Source organism: Microtus ochrogaster, unplaced genomic scaffold (genome assembly GCF_000317375.1).
Source record: "Microtus ochrogaster isolate Prairie Vole_2 unplaced genomic scaffold, MicOch1.0 UNK88, whole genome shotgun sequence".
Lineage (NCBI taxonomy): Eukaryota > Metazoa > Chordata > Mammalia > Rodentia > Cricetidae > Microtus > Microtus ochrogaster.
The window spans coordinates 335,322-360,404 of NW_004949186.1; the positions used below are offsets into that span (position 1 = coordinate 335,322).

A 25,083-nucleotide genomic window follows, 5' to 3' on the forward strand; every position below is an offset into this window, starting at 1 on the left:
ATAAATAAGTATAGCTACATGAATAAATAGTAATATCCATATTAAAACAAATTGTTATAACAGAATTGTGCTTGATTACAAAGGGCAGGCATTTGTTCTTACACTCAGGATTTTCAAGCTGGGTTCCCTGGGGTTCCTAGAGCCCTGGGCTCAGGGTTAGAATAGAAGCACAAACAGACCACACACATTCTTTCTCTAAGCACTGCCCAACGGCACAGCTCCTGTCCAAACTGCTTCCTGCAGCTGGGAAGGGGACTTGGAAACAGGATTCTCTACTGGGAAAATGTTTAAAAGCACTATTTCTTTTTCCTCCATTATATTTTGTTTTATTATGTTATATTATGTTTTTCACATAATATATTTTTATCATGTTTTGCACCTCCTCTAACTCCTCCCAGATCCTACCCACCCACTACCCACTCAACTTCATGTTCTCTCTCTCTCTCTCTCTCTCTCTCTCTCTCTCTCTCTCTCTCTCTCTCCAACAAGACAAAAAACAATAAAATAAAAGAAAAATGACAAAAGAAAAAAGCCCACAAAAGAAAGAAACAAACAAACACCACAGAGTTTGTTTTGTGTCTGCCAACTAACTTCATCAGGGCACGGGGCCTGCCCTGGGGCGAGGCTGGACTCTGACACTCCACTGGAGAAGAGCTGTTTCCCTTTGCTGGAGGGAATCCATTTGAAAGCACTGTTCCTCAGAAAAACTCACAGCACAAAACATTTCCCTCAACCAACACTTGATTTTCTCAGAGGTAAACTACACGTTTTTGTTAAGAAAAGCTTTCCCCATTTTTTCAAACTTTTTCCACTTTGGAGCACACAGTTCTGGGTACAGATGTAGTCACACGGGTGATCTAGAGAGGTGCAGCAGAGCCACAGACTTGCCGGAGGGTCAGGAGTCGAACTCAGGCCAGAATGGGACAGGGTGAATAAACCTATGATGAAGTACCTTAATGGTCGCCTCTTTTCCGGCCACTCGGATTGTCACGTGAGCTTGGGAGCAGTGGCTGTCGGTCATCCTCTCCACTCTTACAATGTCCTTAGGAAGCATAGAGTTTCCACAACCTTGGAGCTCAAAGCGCTGCAAATTACCAGAAAGATATGTAATTTACCTCTAATTTCAGAAACAATGTTAAATATCTGAATTTCTATCTAATTAGAACTGAAACCATTTCATATCATTTATATAAGTAAGAGTTTGAAGCTAATGAGACTATTTTACTTTCTACTAATACCATTCCACTTAAACAATAACTATGATATAAAAATAGTGGCTAAAGTCACAGAAAATGGAAGTGCTCCGTTCCTGAGCTGGTACAAGTTTGGAATCCACATTTCTTGATAACACATTACAATGCGCTAGAAAGGTATGGTTCAACTCTAGAAAAGACTGAAGTGAAACAGGGCCACATCAAAGGTCTGCAGAAACCAGAACGAAGAGAATGTGTTCCCTAGATTCAGGAAAAGAGAACTCAGACACTACTCAGCAGTCCATCTGTGTAGACAGATAACGCAAATGACTAAAACAAATCACAAAACTCAGTCCTGCACAGCAGCTGGCCTGGTGCCATCTGCACTGTAAAGGTCTCAGTTTTGTAGAATCGATGTGAGCCAATCATTCTAACACTGATCATCTCCCTTCATAGCAGCTACTATATAAAAACACATAACAGAGCAAAGACAGTTATAACAAAAATATTAATTGAAAATTAATTAAAACCCGTGCTTAAAGTATGTTCAATATGAAAAAGTGGTCTTTTGAAAACAGAAACAGAAAAAACCTTACACTAATTTTAGAACACAGTCACTACAATGAAAGATAAGTAGGGCAAAGAGTGAACAACCACCTGATATTGAAAAGTGTGCTACAAGCACAGAAAATAGCTTTCAGGGGGGCTGGAGAGGTTAAGAGCACTGACTGCTCTTCCAAAGGTCCTGAGTTCAATTCCCAGCAACCACATGGTGGCTCACAACCATCTGTAATGAGATCTGGTGCCCTCTTCTGTCCTGCAGGCATGGAGGCTGAACACTGTGTACATAATAAATAAATCTTTAAAAAAAAATAGCTTTCAGAAGAAAATCATGATCAAACACAACATACAACATCTCAGTTAAAGTCTTCTTTCTGGAGACTTAAATCCCACAGGCAATCACTCCTTTCCAGAAACCTAAGAAAAAAATTATCTCTTTGTGTTACCATAAAAAAAAATGGAAGCCCAATGTTCTACATAATCTGCACAGCATACAACAGTCTGGTGAAAACTGCTTCCATATTGCAACAAGAATGGATTTCATGGAGAGAGACACTGTTTCAGGGAGATTCAATAGAGGGGAGCAAGGCATAACTAAGGGACCAGATCGAACAGCTATTAATCTCCAGAAAGACAAAGAGGTGAAATTAAAGATGTGTTTTCCCAGTTACAGAACATTTTATGTTGATAAAGGGTTTAAGTCAGAGCGTGCATATTCCAGAAATGAACACAACTGTACTCAACCATTTGCTGTAGTGGTTATACCCTTATAGGTAACTCTATGAAATACTTCAGTAGCGTAAGAACAGTAGGCTAGACTACACTTCAGAGAGCAGAGAGATCACCTTGCCAGGTGAACTACCATTCTGAGGACTGCTAATCTGAAAGGTAATTCTGGAGAATAAGAGACACAATTCATTATACCTTAGAAAGGGATAACTGACATCACACTTCATAATTTTTCCATGAACTCAATTTCACTTAAATAGAAATAGCATTTTCTGACACACTTTCTCTAGTATATTAACTACACTGTGGTTTGTAATAAAATATATCACACTGATGTTGTCTGTAAGGCATTCACATTCACCCTCTAATACCCAATCCTGACATACTAAAAATCAGCAGTTCTCACCTGTGGGTCTCGACCACTGGGGGTCAAAGGACCTTTTCACAGGGGTCACCTAAGACCATCAGAAAACAGATATTTACATTATCATTCACAACAGTAGAAAATTACAGTTACAAAGTAACAACGAAAATAATTTTATGGTTGGGGTCACCATAATATGAGGAATGTATTAAAGAGTTGCAGCATTAGGAAGGTTGAGAACCACGGCACTAAGTAATCCACTTTCTTCCTATTTCCAGGCTGTGGAGCAGGAAGAGAAACTCTCAAGACCATGTTCTTCACTGCTAACCCAGTACGTAGTCCTGTGCTCTGCAGCTCTTTTCCTGTCAGCAGCTACTCAAATCACCACTGCTCCTCCAAGAGTCAGCAGTGGGAGCTCATCTAATAGGTCTAGGAGGCGGTTCAGCTGGCACTCTCTTCTGGCAACAAGCTGTCAGATGCATGGGCCTCACGAGAACAACATCCCTTTGGGAAAATACCATATATCAATTGACTTACTCCATAATCTCCAGATCCTAGAACTACACATGGGATATAGTCAGTCGCCAAGAAAAGTCGGTTAAACAGAAATGGAAATGGAATTTTTTCATTCTCAAAATCATCTATGCTTAGAGGGCTGGAGAGATGACTGAGCACTGGCTGCTCAAGCAGAGGACTTTAGCTCAGTGCCCAGCACCCACATGGCAGCTCACAAACATCTCTGGCTCCAGGTCCATGGGATCCAGTCCCCTTTCCTGTCTTCTACAGGTCCCAGACATGCATGTGGTGCAAAATCCTCATACACCTAAAATAAATTAAAATTTAAAAACTCATCTATAAACTGGGTGGTGGCAGTGCACACCTTTAATCCCAACACTCGGGAGGCAGGGGCAGGCAGATCTCTGTGAGTTCGATGCCAGCCTGGTCTACTAGAGTTAGTTCCAGGATAGTCAGGGATGTTACACAGAGAAACCTGTCTCAAAAAACTCATCTACCTGCTTGTTCAACAAAAAAGGAGTTCTACTTTAAGTGATGCAAAGTTACTAGACATCTTCCCCATTTCAAATTATAATTCCATCATTCCTGCTCTGGAGGAAGTTCTTACATCACTCCAAAGCAAGGCACAGTGATGCTCTAGAAATGGCCTTCTCTCATTACCCAAGCTTTACAGCCCATGTACCACACAAACGTTGGCCTTTGCTCCTATAAAGACGTCTGTCTGTACAGACATTTCTTGACCTTGCATCACTGCAGAGCCTGGCCATGTTTTGCATCAGTTCCCCAAACACTGTGCTAGCAGGACACCCTGCTGCATCTTCATCATCTCCTTGGTGCTCTTGTGTCTACCGATTGTGGTTATATTCCCACTTCACGAACAACTGCCAACTTCATAAACTCATTCTCCCTATTTTATTGCCTTTTTCTTCTCAGTCTATTCTGAAAGTTTTCCTTAATTCTCTTGATAACGTCACTTTAAGGCACATCAGGAGAGCACCATTTAATAAAAGTTATCAACTCAAAAATGGTATACATTATGGTAAAGATACCTTTTAAATTCTAAGAGATTGGAACTTTTGCTGAACCTCACAGTCAAGTGTTAATAAACACACCTTGACATCATTCAACACGGCTATCCCACTGTGTACTCTGCCTGTTTAACCTACCTTACTTGAAGAGAATAACCAACCTTACTTGCCCTGGATTTCCTATGTAATCAACTTCTACAACCTAAGCAATGCATAGCTATAACCTTAAATTATGTGTTCTTCTATACCCCTGGCCCAAGGTAATGCGCATGTGTTTGTATGTGTTATACCCACTGCTGGAAGCAGAATAGGCTGAAAGTGGCCTTATGAAATGAATATCCATACAAACATTGAATACAACACGGATATATTGGTCAGTCTGTTCACAAAGATATCTGTAAGGCTGTTATCTGAGCACATGGGGGTCAGCTGGAGTCAATGACTTCACCCTTTGTAAAGCTCTGTTAAAGATTTTAAAAAATACACTTCTTTCCTCCCCCAATGTGATGCTCTCTGTACTGTTTAATAAAAGAGAGCAAAGTCCTTTGTTAAAGACAGACATGGGCAGACACACATTCAGGGACAGATCCACAAGACAGCATTCAGGTAGGTACAGGTTCAGACTCTGTGTACAACAGACAGACAATGGAAGGCACAGGTAGAAAAAAGTGAAGAATTTAAATCTCACAGCTTGCTCTTAAGTGACACCAAGAAGGACTTTGATTCCTTACCCTAATTTGACACCACTGCATTATTGGTTAACTCTGGGTTTATTATTAGTGTGTTCAAACCCATGCAAAAAAATACAAGCTAGTGAGGAGGTCATGAGAGAAAGACATCAAAAACATTCATTAATCCTAGATTGAAAAAGTACAAAGCTAATGTATGTTATTGTGAGATAGTGATAGGGTCATCAACCACCATGGAACAGGATCCTTTTAAATTTGATTTAAATTTGATTGATTAGGTATCCTTTTTTTTAAGTCTTTAAGTTTTTCAAGACAGGTTTTCCCAGTGTAGCCTTGGCTGTCCTAAAACTCACTGTAGACCAGGCTGGTCTTGAACTCAGATTTGCCTGCTTCTAACCTCCAAGTCAATTAAATTAACCAAGGGATTAAAGGTATGTGCCACCACCACTTGCTATTTCCTTTCTTATTTTAAAAAATAATTCTCTTATCTAGCTACATAATTGTACAAATCATCTATTTTCCTAACTTCTGGTTTTTTCTTTCAAATCTGTGAAATGCTGACCTGTGCCTGCCACAGTCCTCTGACATTTCCATGGGGATATCTAAGATGCACCTCAACCAAACCTGGCCAGCCACGGGGCCTTGGTCTTCTCCCACAGTCTCTCCATCCCCGGCTTCATCAATAAAATGCCACAATCCAAAAAGCTTGATTACCTGACTGAGCCCTGTATCCAGGTCTTCAGCAGATCACACCGGTTCTACTGTAAACAACCCAAGTCCATTACCTCTTGCCAGCCTCAAAGCTGGGCAAAGGCCCCATAATTTCTCAACTGAATACAACAATCTATTGACTTCTTCTGCTTTCTCCTCAACACTCCAGACTTCTCACCTTAGCCCTTAAATGCTGATGTTTCCAGGATTCAGTATCCGGTTTTTCTTCTCTTTCTACTTGTTCCCAGAGCTTATTCGATGCATCCCCATGATTTCAACTAACACTCATACAGTAATGATTCCTAAACATTATCTTTTTTTATTGCTCTGCTGACAGGGCGACAGGTCCCCAGAGCCCAGTGAGGACAGCTGAGGACAGCCATGGTATCTAAAGATGGCAAACCGCATCACTGCCTGGGAATCTCCTGCCAAGAGCCTCACTGGCCAGACTCTGTCTTATACCTAGCACCTGCAGGCAGGCCCCAAGAATTTATCTTTAGTATCAAAATAGCTATAGAAATGTTTGTAAAAAAAAATAGATCTACGACATAAAAGCTGCTAGCCACACCACCTAGAAACCTCAAGGTCAGAAAGACGCCCTTAAAGAACTGCCTATTCTCCTCACAAACATTTCCCTTCTCTACTTCCCATGCTAACAGCACCTCCATCAACTCATTTCTCCAATCACTTCTCTCGAGCTCACTTTTGCTCACAGCCCTCCACCAGCCAGCTCTCACATCACGGCAGGGAGACTTCTTATTAGTTATGAATGTTCAGCCTCAGCTTATGCTTGTCTCTAGTTAGCTTCTTTTTCTTTCTTTAACCTGAACTAACCTGTTTCTCTTCATCTACATTTCTGCCTCTAGGCTTTTAATCTTTTTTTCTTCTTCTCTATTTCTTATTCTGAGTTTGCTGGCTGGTGGCTGCCTGGCTGACCCCAAGTGCCTCCTCTCTTTATCCCTCATTCTCTCCTCCTCTCTCAGCCTGCCAGCCCCACCTATCCCTCTACTGCCTAGCTATTGGCCGTTCAGTTTATTAGACCAATCAGATGCCACCTTAGGCAGGCAAGGTGAAACAAATGCAACAAACACATCTTTACATAATTAAATACAGCACAAACAATACCTTTTACACAGTTACAGTAATATTCCATAGCAAAAACAAATTAACACATCTTTACATACTTAAATAATAATCCACAAGAGTCCTCCAACTCACCCTGGTTTTTACCAGCTAGTCCTACTTTAACATTTATTGTCATACCTGAGACACTTGTCATGAGCTTATTTTATTCCTATCTGTCACTGAATCAGTGCTTTTACCAGAGCCATTCATCTTCTAACCAGTGTTATAAAATCACTATATTAAAATCTTACTGGAGCATCTGCTGCCCTACCTAACCAGACCATAAATTCTCCAAAAGGAGCATCTCTTTCAGCATGCATGGAATTCACTGTGTAGACAATTATTTGTCAAATAATGAATGCTCAATTAATGCTTGTTGAACTGAATGAAAACACTAAGGGAAAGATCTTTCTAAGTTTACAGAGACAGACATGGCTCAGACTCTATTATCAATGAACGAGAATGGCACACCCTTTCTAAATCTCCAAGGGAACTTTCTAATTTAGCCACTGTCATGATGGAGCCCTACTTAAGTAGGGCTGAGTGCCAAGACACGCCATAACAGAAGCGCGGATGCATCTGTTACTGAGCTGCCTCCAGGCATGCCATTCGCAAAGCTCAGGGAGCGAAGAATGGAAGCACTTGTGTTCAGTCTTAACTAAAGTTAGACGTGATTCCATGACTACAGAGACAGTCTAAGAACAGGAGTGTCACGTGTCAGGCACCATCTGGGGAAATAAGTCACTCCAGTCATTTCTATAGCTGCTTCAGAAAAAAGGAAAGTTTTCTGAATTTTAGCTGAGTGCATTTTCAGCGGGTAATAAATTTTCCTTTAAAATGTGGACTAATTAAATGATTATATTAAAATTTAAATGTAACTACTCATCAATTTCTATGCTATCTATGAGAGAAGACACACCATTCTTAGTTTGTCCTATTAGAACAAGTATGCCCACTCCTTTATTACAACCCTTTCTAAATCAAATCAAGTTCACTTTCATGTTTCTTATCAAAACTATTTGAGATAACACTCAGACATGAACATTAGCTTAAGGTATACTTTGAAAGGAGATAGAAATTTAAAGTAGCAAATAAGTCAGAGTTCTCAAAAACAGACATGCGAGCTGCAGCTGTGTGCAGCCCGCCCCACTGCTAAGGCATCAAATACTAGCACATGCGTGTAGAGGAGGGCAGGGTGAGCCAGACGACGAGCTGCACCTGCGGCTCAGCTTGCTCTGGCGATAAGGCGACAAACAGTCACAGTTTTCCTTCTCTCAAGCTAAGTAGTTCAAACACCTACTATCAAAGTTAGAATATTTGTTAGTAATAAGAACCTCTAACCACATCTCTGCTTCCCTTACCATGAAGGTCAAGATGAAGGGGAAGCTGCCCCATGCTCTCTGTAGGCAGGCTCAAGGCCAGCCTGGTCTCAATACCAAGTGCTAGGCCAGCCACGGCTACACAGACAACAATTTCAAAAAGACAACAACAACAACAAAGTATTTAAAACTTTACATAATTTGTTTTTAAACTAGAGTCTAGAAACACATCACTGGAGTTTCTCTGAAAAAAAATGAAGAGCTCTGTTCTCACAGAATTAGATAATTCACAGTAGAGATCTCCCACGGCTGTATCACAAAATACTCACATTGCTTCACTTCACCAGACATTCCGGGGCCAGTCTCCTCCTCTCTTCTCCCTTCAGATGCCCTCCCACCCAGTGTTGAGGAACTCAGCCTCTCGCAAGCTGAAGAAGCCTCTGAAGGCAAACGCAAGCTCCTCTGCTTCTATGGCTGACGTCAATCAGGTTCAGGTGTTGATTCAAAGGTAAGCTCACACTCCTTTTCCAGCTCAAACTGTAAGCCTTGGAGAGAACTAAATACAAACATGGCGGCTACCTGCCTTGACCAATGAATGAACGCACTTCCCTACTTCTGCATGTTTCTGAGTAGTTTCACTCCCTCCGCTACGGCCCCTCTGTGTCCCCCTCCTTCTCACATAGTGTCTCCTGAAGGGACTCTAGCCAGCTAAAGCACAGTGACCACAGCTCTAGCAGGCCTTGCCCTTCTCCCCAATTCCCACTGTGTCGTTGGCCATGTCAGAGGAGCTGCGGACAGGAATGGAACATACGGAACCCAGCCCAGAGAATTATAAACCTGGGTACATCCTGGAGAGGAAAAGTCCCAGGAGGACGGCTTCCCTTTCATTTGCTGTCCTTCCTTCTGTCTGCTGCTGCCATGTTCCTGCTACGTTTGGCGTGGTATGATTAATATATCCTACTGTATCTGGTATGGTATGATTGTTTCTTGGAAGATCCCACTCCTCACTGGGCAATTTACTTGCAGATCATAATGAAGATGATTTTCATAAGAGCATTGATTAGTTAGACTTATGATTCAACTGGACTGAGCTAGTCTAACAGATACAAGTGGTTAGGACAGTTAGTAAAGATGACTGGGAAATCGTTTAGGTTATGCCTACTGTTCTAGTAAGAGATACAAAAAAAGGGCAACTATAGTCTGAAAGCTCCCTTTCCCTTTGTTACATGTCAGATTTGCAGAGGATAGAAAATGAGAACAAGGGAGTTTCGTGCATGAAAGATCCATGAATTCTGTACGTGGAAATACAGGCTGATGATCAAAGAAGCAATTATGTCCCTACACCTAAGCTAGCCCTGAGTTCCTCGGTCATGTAACCTGCAGAATTAATCATAGGCCCCACTGTGGACCTCAGAAACAGTTATAAAAGGAAGTTAGATGACCCTGCTCTGTGTAAAGAAAAATGAGGGTTAGCTGATCACCCATTTAAAGTTTCTCTAGAGAAGAATTAAGAACAGAAATCTGTTCCCCTGGAACTGCCAACAGCTGCCTGTTAGTGAAAAAGGCACAGACTGAAATATACCTAGCTTGCTTAACACCTTGCTAACCAATTATAAAAGAATCATTGCTTTGAGGTAAAGAAAAAACACTCAACTACTTGTGGACTTCTAAAGAAAACATGGAACTTGTGATTTTTTTTTTTTTTTGGTTTTTTCAAGACAGGGTTTCTCTGTGGTTTTGGAGCCTGTCCTGGAACTAGCTCTTGTAGACGAGGCTGGTCTCGAACTCACAGAGATCCGCCTGCCTCTGCCTCCCACCCGGCGGAACTTGTGATCTTAACGTGATTTCTTCTGATGCAAAGATTTCAAGTTGCTTTTGAAAAATGTGTAACTTGTTGTCAGGTAATCTCTTCTTGTGTAGAAATCTTTGTATTAGGAGGTATAAAAATAAGAGATAGAATAAGAAGAAAAGATGTAAAGGGAAACATTGGGGAAGGAGGAAAACATGAGGAAAGAAGAAAAAGGTAAAGAAGAACAAAGTAGGAAAACCACCAGCAGGGAGGAAAAAATGAAGCATTAAGCTTTGGCCTCTGTGTGTCTGCGCACCTGTGTCTGTTCCAATACCTCGCCAAGGCCACATCTCCTCTCCAGTTTCTCTGACCTGCTGGGGGCTGGGCCCCTGTGCAGCACCTCTGCCTTATTAAAACCCATTAAATCTAAGTTTAATTTCTAAAGCTAGCTGCCAAGGCCTATTTCCTTATGTGGCCACTTCATCCTCCTGGGCTGACTACCAAGGTCCAGCTATCAAAGTACTGAAGTCCAGCAATCAAAAGCCCCCTTAGACTCACCTAATTAACATGCCCCAAATACTAAACACCTCATCCTAACACAGGGTTTCCCCTTGTACCTTTATAAACTGCCATTTTCCTAGGGGCCAGGCCGCCTCCTCCTACCCAGAGGCAGCCCTTTGTCCCTCTCCAAGACAAATACCCTTCCCCTTCTCCCTTGTTCCCACTCCCTTCTTCTGTCTTGTCCTCTCCCTTTTTTGTCTCTTGTTTTCGTTTGCTTGTTTAGAGACAGGGTTTCTCTGTAACTTTGGAGCCTGTCCTGGAACTTGCTCTGTAGATGAGGCTGGTCTCAAACTCGTAGAGATCCACCTGCCTCTGCCTCCCCACTACTGGGATTAAAGGTGTGTGCTACTGCACCCCACTTGCTCGATGTTACCTCTTACCCGCTTCCCCTCTGGTCTCTTTTCTATTTTACTTTGCCTCTTTGTTTTCTTTACATTAAAAAAAAATCTATTATAGCTGTGTATGGTACACATGATTTTAATCTCAGCATTTGGGAGACAAATGCATTTTTGTGTGCTTTATGCCAGCCTGATCTACATAGCAAGCTCTAGACCAGCCAGGGCTACACAATGAGACTCTGTCTCAACTAGAAAATACTCTGAGTGAGGTAACCAAGACCCAGGAAAGACACACATTGCATGTTCTCTTACTTGTAGATTCTAGCTCTAAATTTTCAGAATTGTGTATAGAAATTAAAGTAGAAACACAAACCAGGAGAGGGAAAAGGAACCATGGAGGCAGGAGAAGGAACTGTAGAGACAGGGTGCCTTAGTTTTTTCTTGCTGCAATAAAACATCACAACGAAGGCAGTAGAAAGGTTTATCTGGAGCTACAGGCTCCAAAGGGTTAGAGTTTAAGATATGAGAGCAAAGCCATGGCAGCAGACAGCTCGAACAATAGCTAAGAGGGCCCATTTGGATCCAGAAGTAGGAGGCAGAGAGCTGACTAGGAATGGCTCGAGTCTTCTGAAACCCCAAGCCCTGCCCCCAGTGAACAAGGTCACGCTTTGTAATCCTTCCCAAACAATTCTACTAACTAGGGATCAAGTACTCAAGCATATGAACCTTGGGAGTCATTAGCATTCAGAACATTACAGAAGGAGAGCAGGATGCAAGAGCTATAAAAGGGAAACACAGGGAGGAAGGGCAATGTAGGGGGAATATCACTCAGGGTGCTTGAAGAAGCTGTAGGGAAACATTTTTATAAGCTTACATAAAAGCATATATATAATAAATAAATGAAAGAGCAATAGAGACAGAGAGATATGGACAGAGAGTGGTTTAAATAGAGTTAGGTCACATATGGTTATAATGCTCCCCATCAGCCACAGACTAACAAAATTCTCCAAACATAAGAAACCTCCTTTTCAGTTGTTGGTCAGGGAGGTCCAGCTGGTTCCCAAAACAATATATGTAGGTTGTTGCTATTGTCTTTGGTTGCCTTCCAGAACTGAAAAGACTATTACTGAAGAGCCACAACTTCAAAGACAAGAGAAACTGAGCTGGAACTCACCTTGAAGCCTCCTCAAGGACTACCTCTCATAGCATCTGAAGGTGTTGTGCAAGTCACCAAGGGAGAAAATCAACAACCCTACCCAGCTCTAACCCTATAAACCACAAGAAGACTGTCCCAGCAAGATTTCCCCAAAGGAGCAATAGTGGCACTTTTATCCTGGGGATAACCAAGAGCTGTCTAATTGGACTTAGAGACCACTGAATAAAAGGGGATTCATAGCTGGTACTAAGCTTAGTCAACTACCCATGCCTGGAGAGATAACACTAGAGTAACCTACTGTTGCCATTTTCCTAAACCAGAGTAATTTATAACTATATTATAAATATAACCCACAGATGAGAGTAGTTCTCAACCTTCACCAATGTTTTTTTCAGCAGATAAAAGCTATTACAGAGATCCAAGACTGGTCAAAATGGAGACTGAGTGACTACAGGGTGCCTCCCCAGCCCCAACCAGAACATCTACAATGCAACCCCCAACATCTAGCGCTCAGAGAGCACGGAAGAAGGGGAGGAAAGACTGTATGAACCAGAGGACCAGGATGCCTGTTGCTACATAGTATCTTGTAAGACATGACCTGATTGCTGCAACCATGTAACCTCAACAAATATGGTCCTCCAAACAAGACCTGCATAACGATAATACCAGTTGACATGCCATTGTGGGTGGAGGGAATTTCACAAGACCCCACACCAGATGAAGAGCTATAGGCAATCAATGGCTGCTAAATTAGGAAGAAACAGTTTTCTCCAGAAACTGAACCCCAATAGGTATCAAATACCTGGTCAGTTGTAAATACATGTATATACAAGAAACACTAAAAGGACTCAGGACAATGTCTAATAATACTTACAGAAGAGGTCATGATAGAGAAGCTGGGAGGACAAGGAAGGAGTTGGAGATGGGAAAGAGGAATAGAAATGATGTAAATATAACACTCACATATGAAGTTCTCAAAAAATCAAATTAAAAAATAAACATTGTATCCATAGCTACACTTCTCATAACCTACAAGAAATAACTGAGTTTTTTAACTTTATTATTGTTATCACTGATAAGTGAAAATGTTACTTTGTTGGGTTCTATGGATAGCTAATCTGACAAACACTCTCATTGAACCGACTAAGACTACACAGCTGGGAGTTCTCACCATTCCTAGATGCACTAGAGTGCTCCTCCCCACCTCCCCACTACTACAGTCCATATGGGCTAGAGAAGCAGGGAGACACAAATACTAATCCTAATGAATGCTTAGGGCTGGCAAACCCTCACCTCTAGAAGATGGAGGTCCCACATAGTAAATACACATTTAACTACTAGAGAGAAATCTGAATCTTTAGCCAGATTGTGCAAGAGAAGCAAAAGCTGTCCTTCCTAAGAGAAGATAATTAGTAATCTTCACTGAGGATCAACACAGAAATACATACTTACAAAACATCACAGGGGAGTTTTGGCCTTTTAAAACTCACCATTGTTAAGCATACAATGAGGAAACTGTGCTATACATATTATAAAAGAAAACCATGCTCCAAGTATTATTAGCAACTTATGATAAAAATGAAAGTATTAGTTTAAATGGTAACAATACACCAGAGAAAATAAAAGATATTAAAACCATTTCAAAATTGTATAACCTCTCCATAAATTATGTAAATACTTTCCAAGCTTTGAATTTAAACTATAAATTTTAACTTCTTACTACATTACATATTTCCCTTAAATTTTAATTTCCAAATGTTAGTTTTTTTAAATTTTGAAGTAATTTCAATTTATAGGAAACTGTAGGACGCCATTGCATGAAAACTTCTATTTCCCCTTCACCCAGATTCCACGTTGCCACTCGAGCACGTTTTGGGCTCCCTACCACTCCAAATACAGGCACATACACAATCAATTAGTTTTTTCCCTTAAGAGCAAGATGAAGATATATCATGATCCCTACTCTTAAACATCATAGTTCACCATTCCTCGAAAGCAAGAATTCTAGCAAATTTAATCACTACCTAAGTTGCTGAATTAGAAAACAAATTTATACAACTACACTACCCAATTCATAAGCATGTAAGTGTTCTCAGTTGTGCCAACAATTCCACTTGTTCCTGTGTGACTGAAAATCTATGCAGGAAGAAACGCTGCATTTAGCTACTGCCAATTTTCAGTCTCCTTCCAGCCAGGACAGTTTTTCAGTTGTCTTTCATGGCCTGTAGAGTTTTAAAAACAGAGGCCTTTCTTCTGCAAAGTGAGCTTTAACCAGGGCTATGCTATATTTTTCTTCATATTCCAAATCAAACCCTCAGCTCTCAGCAGGATTCCTGGCAAATGATGAACTCTTCCAAGCACAACACTGGAGAGGCACAGTGGGCCAATGGCAGTTTGTTCTGCTGGGTCACGTAGCTGGTGATTATAAAAGTATCACTTTCCTATTTTGTAGTCACCGAAGTATTTTGCAAGATATTCTGAGATGACATTAATATCTAGTTATGTAAGTACACACAAACACATACCAGCTTTATACCTTCCTAAGTCAACCATCAATCTGATGGTGACATAACAGTGATTTTTCAACTTATATATATTTTTTTTCCATATTTGTTGGCAAACATTCTACAGTAACAACGAGAGTTGCTTGTCTTCCATAATTAAAATTTTTTTTAATCCATATGGACTTATGGATACCTATTTTACACAGTGGATTATCATCAATCACTATTTATTTTTAATGTTCAAACCAGCAAGCTCTCCTGTAGTTTTGATATGCTAAAATCATTTGTTGACAATCTCCTTGATCTCGTCTGTTTCTTGACCCAATCCTCAGCTCAGCACAATTTCTCAGGAATTGGATCCTTTTAGTGAATGTGGGACTTGGACATCCAGGTACTTGGTGTGATCATGGTTTCTAGGCTCTGTTAGACCACAGGGCTGGAAAATGTGTAAACACACACAGACAATATTTTTTTTTTTACCATATCTACTTTTCATACATTGTGTAATGTTATCCTCCAGCCGTGACACAGTCACTGCCATACTGAAGTCAGAGCAGCTGTGTTTACCAACATGAGACTTTCACAAGCATGCCTGTTGGCATTCCCTCAGGGAAGGGAGGGCAGGTTCTCAAGGCAGTTTATAAGCTTCTCCCACTAGGCGCATCCAACGTGCTCACAAGACCCTGCACTAGACCTACAGGACCCACACCTGTGTGTGGCCAACTATAAATTCTCCTGGCTCCAACAAATAACCACGATTCAACTCTCTGGTACACCACACTAGATTTGGGTGGAATCATTTCCTTAGTTCGCTGTTCATGTTCTGGTGCAAGAAGACAGTGTCTTCTTGTTCCTGACTTCCCAGGAAAAGGTAACACTGATACATATGCAATGAAAAAAAAAGATTCATAATCCATTTCCAATCCAGTACCTCAGGCTTCTTTCATGTCTTCCTCTTTCCATTTTTATAACCCTTCTCCAATATGAGCCTGTAATTCCCGTTATAATCAATATATTCACCCTTTTGTTTGACTGTTGATTATCTACTTCCTGTAACAAACTCCCAAGTCCTCCCGCCATACACACACCTGAGAGCTTGTTTCCCACCACTGCTATCTTGTTACTGGCATCCAATGCTTCCTATCTTGGAAGAGGAAAGAAGGGAAGACAAAGAAAAAAAAGAAGGGTAAAGAAAAAAGAGAGGAACAGGAAAAATGGGGAAAGGGAAAGGAAAGTGAAATGAAGAAGATGGAAAGGAAGAAAGGAGAAACCGGTACTCACTTTTAAAACACCTTCCACAGCCATCTTCCCTTCGTGTCCTAGTAAAATAGTGTACGGATACATCAACTGGATTGCATGTTCAATTGACATCATAGGAAAGGAGTCCTGTTTAGGAGCAGACACGTAGAGAGGTCAGCAACATCTCACTCACACAAAATGTATCTGAAGTAAACAGATACTGCTAAAGTTTACTTCCCTGAAGCATAAAAAAAATTCTTCCAGCAATGTACAAAGGCAGCGATTTCTTCTCTCCCTGTCCTATCCACATCCCTGAGTAAATATCACTTCTCCTATCGTTCATCTACACTGCCAGTCCCCAGGCATCTTTATCTAGTTCTTGCCTCTTTCTTGAGCTCTAGACCAAAGCCTTCAGTTATCTACCATATGGCCCAAAGTGTATGGATCCAGCGCATCTGCAAGAGCACACATTTCCCCTTCCAGTCACTCAAGGCACTGCGCTTCCAGCCTTTATTCCTGAATTGACCTTATCTATATTCATCAAGTCTCACAATTATAACTACAAAGTTAAAAAGTGTTCATTAGCCTCAAATTCTTCACCCAAATCATATTGCACTCTCGAGTCTATTAACACCAATCAAAGAGCTTACTGCCAAGGGCAAACAGAAGATCTCCATGAGGCCTACTAGATGATTTACTGAATTACTATCAACATGATATGGATCGTGGTAAGCGTGTTTGGATATATAGGGTGCTCCAACTCTTAGCAGTCACACCTTAAGAGAGTATTGCATTTACTTTCAAGCAGCTCAGGAAAAATTAGGGGTGGGAGGTTAAATATGCGAACAGGGGTAGCAATATATTAGCAACAGGGACTTCTCATTGGAGAGATTATAGGTGTTTGCTATTTTAAAAGCGATTTTCTTTTCAGATTAGAGAATTTTCAAAGTAAAAATTACTGAGGAAAATTAAGAGATATATCAAATTTGGTAAACGAGGCATATTCAGGATATACACAGCACACTGGGGAAAGCAAGAAACATTTAAATAGGAGTCTTGTTATACAGGATGCCTTCCTCGGCAGATGTCTCAACAGCCCCCTGTCTTCACTGTCATGCCACCAGGATCTCCCTACTCTCCTAGCTGCTAACAGAGGTATCTTCATCTAACATAAGAAAGATTACTTCACACTCCACCTCACAACCTCTGGGGGGCCATTCCTCCCTCACCATAAAATCCAGTCAGGATTACCCAACAATAATTCACAGTAGGGTTCTAACCTCTGTCTCTACCATAAACACTTGGTTCTAACGATACAACGTGTTCTCATCCTGCTGACATTCCAGGCCCATGTGTGGCTCAACACTGTGTATGTGCCCTCTGGCCTGAAGGCATTCCCAGCACTCTAGACAGGACGCCACATGCTTTGGGACAGTAACCACAAATGTATTCAGATCCAGTCATAGGCTGTCTATATGCATGGCCCAGCTTCCTTCCCTTCCCACAGTTACTGAAAGTCTTGCATACACAGGCTGCCTTTAGGACAAGCACCAGCCAATGACTGCGGATGCTAGGGTGGGAAAGCTCATCTCCCTTGCTTCAGGTTGGGTCAGCTCAGCATCTATTTCCTACATATACCTCTTATTTGATCAGCCCGGAGCTGCCTTTCCCTATGGGACCTCCAGGAGGCTACATTTCCACCTGTGCCTTGAAAACTGCAGCTCTCCAGAGCCTGAGCACGTCACTGGTCTCTGTGCAGTCTGTTGCAGAGCACACAGCAATCTCAGGCCTTCACAGAAGAGAATGACAGGACAACTCAAGTGACTGATCCCCGTGATCAACTTTCCATCATCTTTGCCACATCGGAGCGAACATCTCCGCCATTGCTTTAGTTTTTACTTACCAGGATTTGAACCGCTGCTGGCAAACTGTCTAAAGGAAAGTCTGGAAGTCCAAGCGCAGAGGATTCTTGGGAGCAGAGAGTTGTGGCAAAGGACAGGAGCTGAGAAACCCTAGAAGGGAACAGATTTTAAATTTTATTTGAATAATTTCAATATATAAGTATGTTAAGTATAAAGCAGTTGGGCTGATTTCAGTTATCTAAAATAGATGAAATATACTATTAATTCTTAAGGAACAATGGTTTATACACTATTACATTAAAAAATCCAGAAGCTGATTAGCTATCTAGATGTTTTCTCTAATCTATCACAATATAAGATTTTCACAACCGGATCCAAATCTATCATGTGAGCTTCACCCCCATCTCTCTAAAGCTCAAACCCAAGACCTAGGGGCTAAAAGCAACTTATTTGTTGGGAAGAAAGCACAAGCTTAGTCACAGTGCTCGCTTGTTTCAGTTCACAGAATCCTTACTCCATTCCTCTCAGACCCTTGGGCTCGTCCCAGTGTCCAGGCCTTTGTGAGGCCTCTATAAAGACTCAACAAAAACACTTAACAATTTTAACAACAACAAATTTAACAAATTAAATGTTTAATCATCCATTATTTATAAAGTATACTTACTTCTCAGCAGAAACATTGGCTCCAACTGAATACAACAGGTTTAGCTGGTCCTAAATAACAGAAACATATACAACTGATTAATAATGAATACAATGGATGAGACACAAATGTTTTATAAATATAAACCAAACTTTTAATTAAGTAGACACTGTAATTTATAGTAAAGCAATCATTTCATGATATGTTCTATTTAATAAAAGCATAAGAAGCCTTTAAAAAATCTCAGGGGGCTCACAATCAACATTGTGAACACCACAGGGAAATCTGACTTTTGTTTTTTATATCATTTCATTTACTCAAAAATTAAGAAAATGGCTCCTAGCAACATTCTGCCATGCTCAGCCGTCATCAGGGATGCTTCCCCCTGCAGTAGCTGGGAACTAACCCAGAGACCCACAACTGGACAGCGGGCAGATGATGAGATGCTGTGGAGCACTCGGGCCTAAACAGGGTCTCCATCAAATCCCACCACAGGGAGCCATGTGGGTCAGGAAGATTTTCAGAGCCAGAGGGGACGAAGGATACTAAGGATCATTCCAAGCACTATGGCCTTGAAATACTTACCCTGAAGGGTAGAAAATAAATATCCCTGGCTTGAAATCGAGAACGGAGAGGGGGGTCTAGCGGATTCCCAGGGTACCTGGGCACTGGCAAGCCCAAGGCAATCACTCGGAAATGTTCACTAACTCGGACAATCTTCCAAGCATCCAACTCTTCTTTAGTGTGATCCTAAGAAAGTAAGAGATCAGAACACTGGAGCATAAGTGATACAGACTACAGCTACAACAGCAGGTGACACAGATTCTAAATGCAAGAGCTGCCAGGACAAGGAACCAAACCTTGACTGCTGAGAGTAGTATTTTTAAGAACACTCTCAAAGCCAAGCCATTGAGGAACACAGCAAAAATAAATCAGGATCCAGACGCCAGGGAAAGCTCACAGCCTGGAGATATGTGTTGGGAAGGAAATGCAGCCCACAAACCCAGAACAAAAGATCCTGAGACAGACTGCCATGGTCTCATCCATAACGTAGAAAGAGGGGTCACAAAGTAGAGATCAAAAAGCTAGACCTAAGGAAATGGAAGGCGGTGGCGGGGAGGAGGCAGAAATCTTTAATAAATAATTTTTAAAAAATTAAAAAAAAAAAAACCAAAGCTAGACCTAGAAGAACAGACTATCACCAGAGTAGAGGTTCCCATAGACCTTAAACAGACAATTCTAGGCATATTTCTCTTAAGGCGTACGACTGGTAATGCCAGTTTTTAAAAGCTTACTTCACACTTAGCCTCCCACAAATCTCTCCTGTAATTAGCCACAGCAGAGATGGACATTGCATGAATGAACAAAGCAAAGGTCAAGGGGGTTATCTAACATGTCCATGGTCCTGTGTAAAACAGACCTAAGAGAATAGCAGCACGCTAAGTTTCAGAGTCGGAATAGATCCAACAGATCCTGACTCAGCCACCTGATACAAACTCTAGCTGAACTACCGAAGATATTTGTGACCTTACCATTAGAGCCTCAATTCTCTTACTTATAAGGTGGAAATTATATAATCTACATGACTGAGTACCATAAAAACTAAATATGAGAACATATGTGGATGTCCGTGGCAGACACCTGGTCAATGTGACTTTCTTCCCTGTCTAAGTCGCTCAATGGCTCATCAGAGTCATACACAGATTCCTGGTATCCTCCAAAGTCCTTACAAATGTGCATATTTATATATAAAGGAAAAAGTCCACAGCTCTGAGTACATCTTCTGAGGGTACAGCAACATGATAGTGCGGAAACGTTCAACACGGAGTTCACCACCTTTTGTCCTCATTGTGTCCAACTCTCCCAGTCTCAGTAACCCCCACCCTCCAGGACCCCGTGGCTGCAACCTTCCAACAACTGCAGTTCTGTGAAGACAGCATGCATCACTGATGCGGATGCATCTGTCTTGGAAGAGACTCCATTTCCATAGGATAAGCTCAAACGTTCAAAGCTGAACAGAACAGCTTTGTAAAAATGGGTCCTTAGGGGCGGGAGAAATAGCTCAGAGGTTAAGAGCATTGACTATTCTTCAAAAGATCCTGAGTTCAATTCCCAGCAACCACATGTTGGCTCACAGAGATGAAGGATTTGAAGGGTTTGCTGGATCTCTTTGTCCCTCTTCCCAGTGTGGACACATGAATAAACCTCCCTTTTCTGTGTCCACTTTTATTTGGTTCTTTTGAATGGCTTGCTGAGGGTGGGTGGCCAGCCCTGACTGGAGGGACAAGTGAAGCCCTCCAGTGTGATAGCACATGCACACAAGGTGCATGCAGAGGAGGTCACAATAGAACGCCAGGTACCTTCCTCTATTGCTTTTCATGTTACTGGTCTGGGATGGGATATCAGAGAATCGAGGGCTGGGCTGGCTGGTTTTACGTGGGTCCTGGGAATCTGAATTAGGGTCTTCACGTGGTAAGCTCTCTTATCCACTGAACCACCTCTCCAGCTACATGTGTTCTAAGGTATTAAAATTTAGTGATTGAACATGCGAACAGAGCAGGACTTCAGCTATGGCAACTGTAATCGTATACCATAGAGCGTGCCCTATGACACAAGTGTTAGGAGAGCTATTCATGTCTATATTAATGAGAGGGAGTCTAAGAATTCAGAAGGATTTATCAATGAAAAGTATATATTTACATTAACAACTACTTGGGGAAAAGTGACATAGATCAGATCCTTCTCTCTTGATTAATAAGTCAGCCTCATGTGCTTGTACTTCTCATGTCCCGAATTCCTATTCAAAGCAATGATACATTTGATAGTTTTGTACAGAATTCTACTATAAGGATAAAGAATATTGTTATGAAGCAATACATATGCTTTAAAAAAATCCTGTGTTTTACTAATATTTTTCCAAATTCTTTACTAAAACTACTAAATAGCTAATAAAGTCTCTAGTTGCATATAGTTATAATTAGAAGGAGGCTCAAAGGAAAGTAGTCTACACGACATATACCTTTTACTTAAAGACAAACTATAAAGTTTGACTATTTCATTAAACAATCTATAACATGAAAGTACAAATTTAACTTTTTCTTATTGGTTAAATCTACAAGTACCTTCTGATTATTTTATGATTAGATCATTTTTAGATATACTAGAAGAAAATGGCCACTGAGCTAGGACAACACCATCCAGAAACTTTCGCAGACGCTACAAAACAGACTGCTAAAATGCTACAAGGCAGTTTATAGAGCAAGATGCCGAGTACAGGGATGCGAGCGTCAGTTCAGTCCGACCCTCTTGCATCAGCATCTATCACCTAGCACCCAGTGCACTCCAGGCCTACGTTAGCAGTTTCAGAGCGAGAGCAAGAAGTGTAAGACACAGGGCTTGAGAGATGGCTCAGTGGGCAATAGTACTTGCAGTGTGTGAGGACCTGAGGTAATCTCCAGAACCCATGTGAAAAGCAGACATACAGCAAAAGCATATGTAATCCAGGGCTCCTCTGGGGAGATGGGAGGTGAAGGGAAAGAGTCCCTAGACATCTAACATACAAAGCTGTTCTTTTCTCAAACAACATGGAAGACTAGGACCCACACCCAAGGTTGACCTCCATGCATGCACCATAACATGTATATGTCTGCATTCACACACACAGGAAGCAGTATATGATGCAGCTCTTGATCAATAAAAGTGTGAGAAAGACTTCAAGTCCCAGAGTATCGATGTAGCGGAATTGCCTGCAAAGGCTGCACTAGGTGCTGAGAGAGCCAGTGCAATGCACCTCAAGCTCAATGACCAAGGAGGAAGCTTCACATCAACTCCCGCCTCACTGCTAAAGCCTTTGAAGAGCCCTCTTTGGCTAGGTCCTTTAAGAGCTGGAGCTGCTTCTCCCGGGAACTGGACCCCGGTTCAACTCCCAGCATACATGCGATGGTTCACAACGATCCACAGTGTTCCCTCTTTATACACATTTATGTCATATCATCTATCATATTTACTATTCCTTCAACAAAAAGTTAATGAAAATTTACCACATGCCAAACATTCTTCAAAGGGAGTGAAAAACTCCCTACCCTTTGGGAATTTGTACTCTAGTAGACAGTAAACAAAAACCTAAGTAAATCACATAGAGTGTTAAGACATTACTGGGAAATTTAAAGCAGCAGGAGGGAAGGGACAGATGCAAGTTAAGTAATGGCGGGGAAGAGATGGAAATCTTTAATAAATAAATAAATTAAAAAAAACAAAAACAAACAAACAAACAAAAAGAGCATCGAGGTGAGCTTCATTGATAATGTAACATTTACACAAGACTTGAATGGGTTGTAGGAGTGAGCCAAGCAAATACTTGGGGGGAAAACCATTCCAGGAACAAGAAACACCCATGCCAAGTCTAGACCATGGGAGAAGCCTTCTGAGCTAGTAAACACAGCAGGGCCTAGTTGCTGGAGGAGAGTTGGAAGCAGACAGATCCAAGGTAAGGGGTGGTGGACCCAATTATCTGGGTGTCCTGTTGCACTGGAAGGACTTCCAGATTTACTAAGAGTGAAACAGGAAGCCACCAGGGTAAGAACACAGGACCTATCCGTGTTTATTCTATTTAGGTCGAGGTGGGGATGGACTTTGCTTTGTTTTGTTTTTTGAGACAAGGTTACACGCAGCCCCGCTGGCCTCTAGTACTGAAGGATAACCTTGAGCTTCTGACCCTCCTGCCTCCACCTCCACAATGCTGAGATTACAGGTGTGTGGCACGTGTTTTGAATCAATCACTGACTATCGTGTTGAGGACAATGTGGAGAGCAGGGATGGAAGCAATTTCAGTGGCAGACAGAAAACACTGGTGGCTTGGAGCATCATTTATTACTTTTTTGTTTTTTTAATTTTATTTTATAGATGTGAGTGTTTTGCCTGCATGTATGTCTTTGCACCATATGTGCACTTGGAGGCCAGAAGAGAGAATGGGATCTCCTGGGACTGGAGTTGGGGACAGTTGTGCGCTGTCACATGAATGCTGGGAATTGAACCCCAGAGTGTCTTCTAAACATCCTATCCATGTTTGTTAGACCCTACTGAATTGCATTTTCTGTATTTAAGAATGGGACTTTATTTTTAATCTCAGATGCTCAGCACTGTCTAAAAGTCATTACCAAAAGAAAGAAGGAATAAAGGAGAAAAATGGGAAAGGGAAGAACAGCTATTAGCTGGTCAAAGAAAAGGGAAGACACTAGTAATTGGGGAGGTCTTTGCAGATGGACCAGCCTTTTAGAATTATCAACTCGTGATTTACTTCGGCAGTTTGGCAGAGAGAAGGACCACCTGAAAACGCCCTAATTTCACAATCGCGATTCACAGGTGACACTCAGCTCCCCCCACTCCCACAGCAGAGGCCAGCCGCTGCTTTCCTTCTTACTTGGAGAAGCTTGTCGTAGCGCTCCGCAGACATCAGGAAGCGCCCATCTTCAAGCTGCATCTCCCGGTTCTCCAACAAGTTGTTCAATACTGGAAGCACGTTTCTCTCTGCCTTTTCCAAGCCTTCCAAAACCAGCGTCCTGCCTTCTGTGGCAGCGCGAACAGCACACTATTTCCAAGAAACACAAAGGCATTACTTTTATTTTATTTTATCATTACTTTTATGGTTTTTTAATTTTATTTTATAGATGTGAGTGTTTTGCCTGCATGTATGTCTTTGCACCATATGTGCACTTGGAGGCCAAAAATGAGAACACCAAGGGCAGCAGAGCCTGGCCTAATTGTACTTGCCCTGGAACTAACCGTGTTCCTTGTTAGAGAGACCGCGAATCAGGACAGTGGATTCTATCTTAATTTTGTTTTCTCTGCCTATCTGATCTTAGGCAAATGGTTTTACCTCTTTGTGCCTGTTTATTCATCTGTTAAATGAAAAGTCAGAAAAGATCTGGAGGGGTTTTTGCAACATTACATTTTAGATTACACAGCCAATGAAACAGAAAACTAACAGCTATCTAGGAATGGGTCCTGAAATTAAACAAGGAAACAGATTTCCTAGAGAAGAGAAACAAAAATTAGAGAAGAGGATCAAAAGGCTAGGTAGGGAAGCTTGGAGACCATGATGTTTGCAAATGAGTCATTAAGACAAATTCTGTTTTCCTGTGATCTTTAATGCTGACAACATCACACACATTTGGTTGACTGAATTGATGAGTACCATATCCCCATGGATTTAAGAAAATTCATAATCCAGGGAAATAGGGAGTAAATGGTAATGGACCAGAAACCAGCAAAGCTTCTCCTTCCAGGCCCTGAACACAAACATTTACATCAAAATCCTTGAAAGTTCACTTTAAAAGAAAATCGAATTCACATTTTTCTGCATGCCACACAGAATTAATGCTGGCAACTATATATTGCCACTCCTTAAAATCATCTTTGGTATCATGACACGAGTCTCAGAAAAATAACCTCTCCTGCTCTGTTCCTTAAACGTGGGTCCAGAATTACACCCACAACCAACAGCTTTTCCTCTCCAGCCGCTCCCACTACTCCCAAGGACTCTTCAGCACAGAGTCCAAACACTTTTTCTGTGTTAATGGCTTTCCAATCCCAGTGCTCCCAAGCTTCAGATCTACATGGCTGTGCTGCATGGAAGTCTGCAGCCAGACCTGACAGTACCCCAGACCCCCTGTACAACACTGAGCACGCCCCATTTCCCCAAATCTGCTTCAGTTCTATCCCAGTTTGCTTTTCACACTGTGGTAAACACCGTGACCA

The 25,083-nt window shown here is 41.6% G+C and overlaps 1 protein-coding gene across 1 annotated transcript in view; it reads right to left on the reverse strand.

The window, feature by feature from the left end:
• Vwa8 (von Willebrand factor A domain containing 8) overlaps nucleotides 1-25,083 on the reverse strand; it is a 317,895-nt gene that overhangs the window by 233,582 nt on the left and 59,230 nt on the right. The window contains exons 6-11 of the mRNA XM_005370880.3: nucleotides 23,747-23,914; nucleotides 18,913-19,077; nucleotides 18,349-18,398; nucleotides 17,726-17,834; nucleotides 15,865-15,969; nucleotides 953-1,084 (exon numbers count right to left, since the gene is read on the reverse strand). Coding sequence (XP_005370937.1) covers nucleotides 953-1,084; nucleotides 15,865-15,969; nucleotides 17,726-17,834; nucleotides 18,349-18,398; nucleotides 18,913-19,077; nucleotides 23,747-23,914 — 729 coding nt within the window. The remainder of the gene's footprint in view (nucleotides 1-952; nucleotides 1,085-15,864; nucleotides 15,970-17,725; nucleotides 17,835-18,348; nucleotides 18,399-18,912; nucleotides 19,078-23,746; nucleotides 23,915-25,083) is intronic.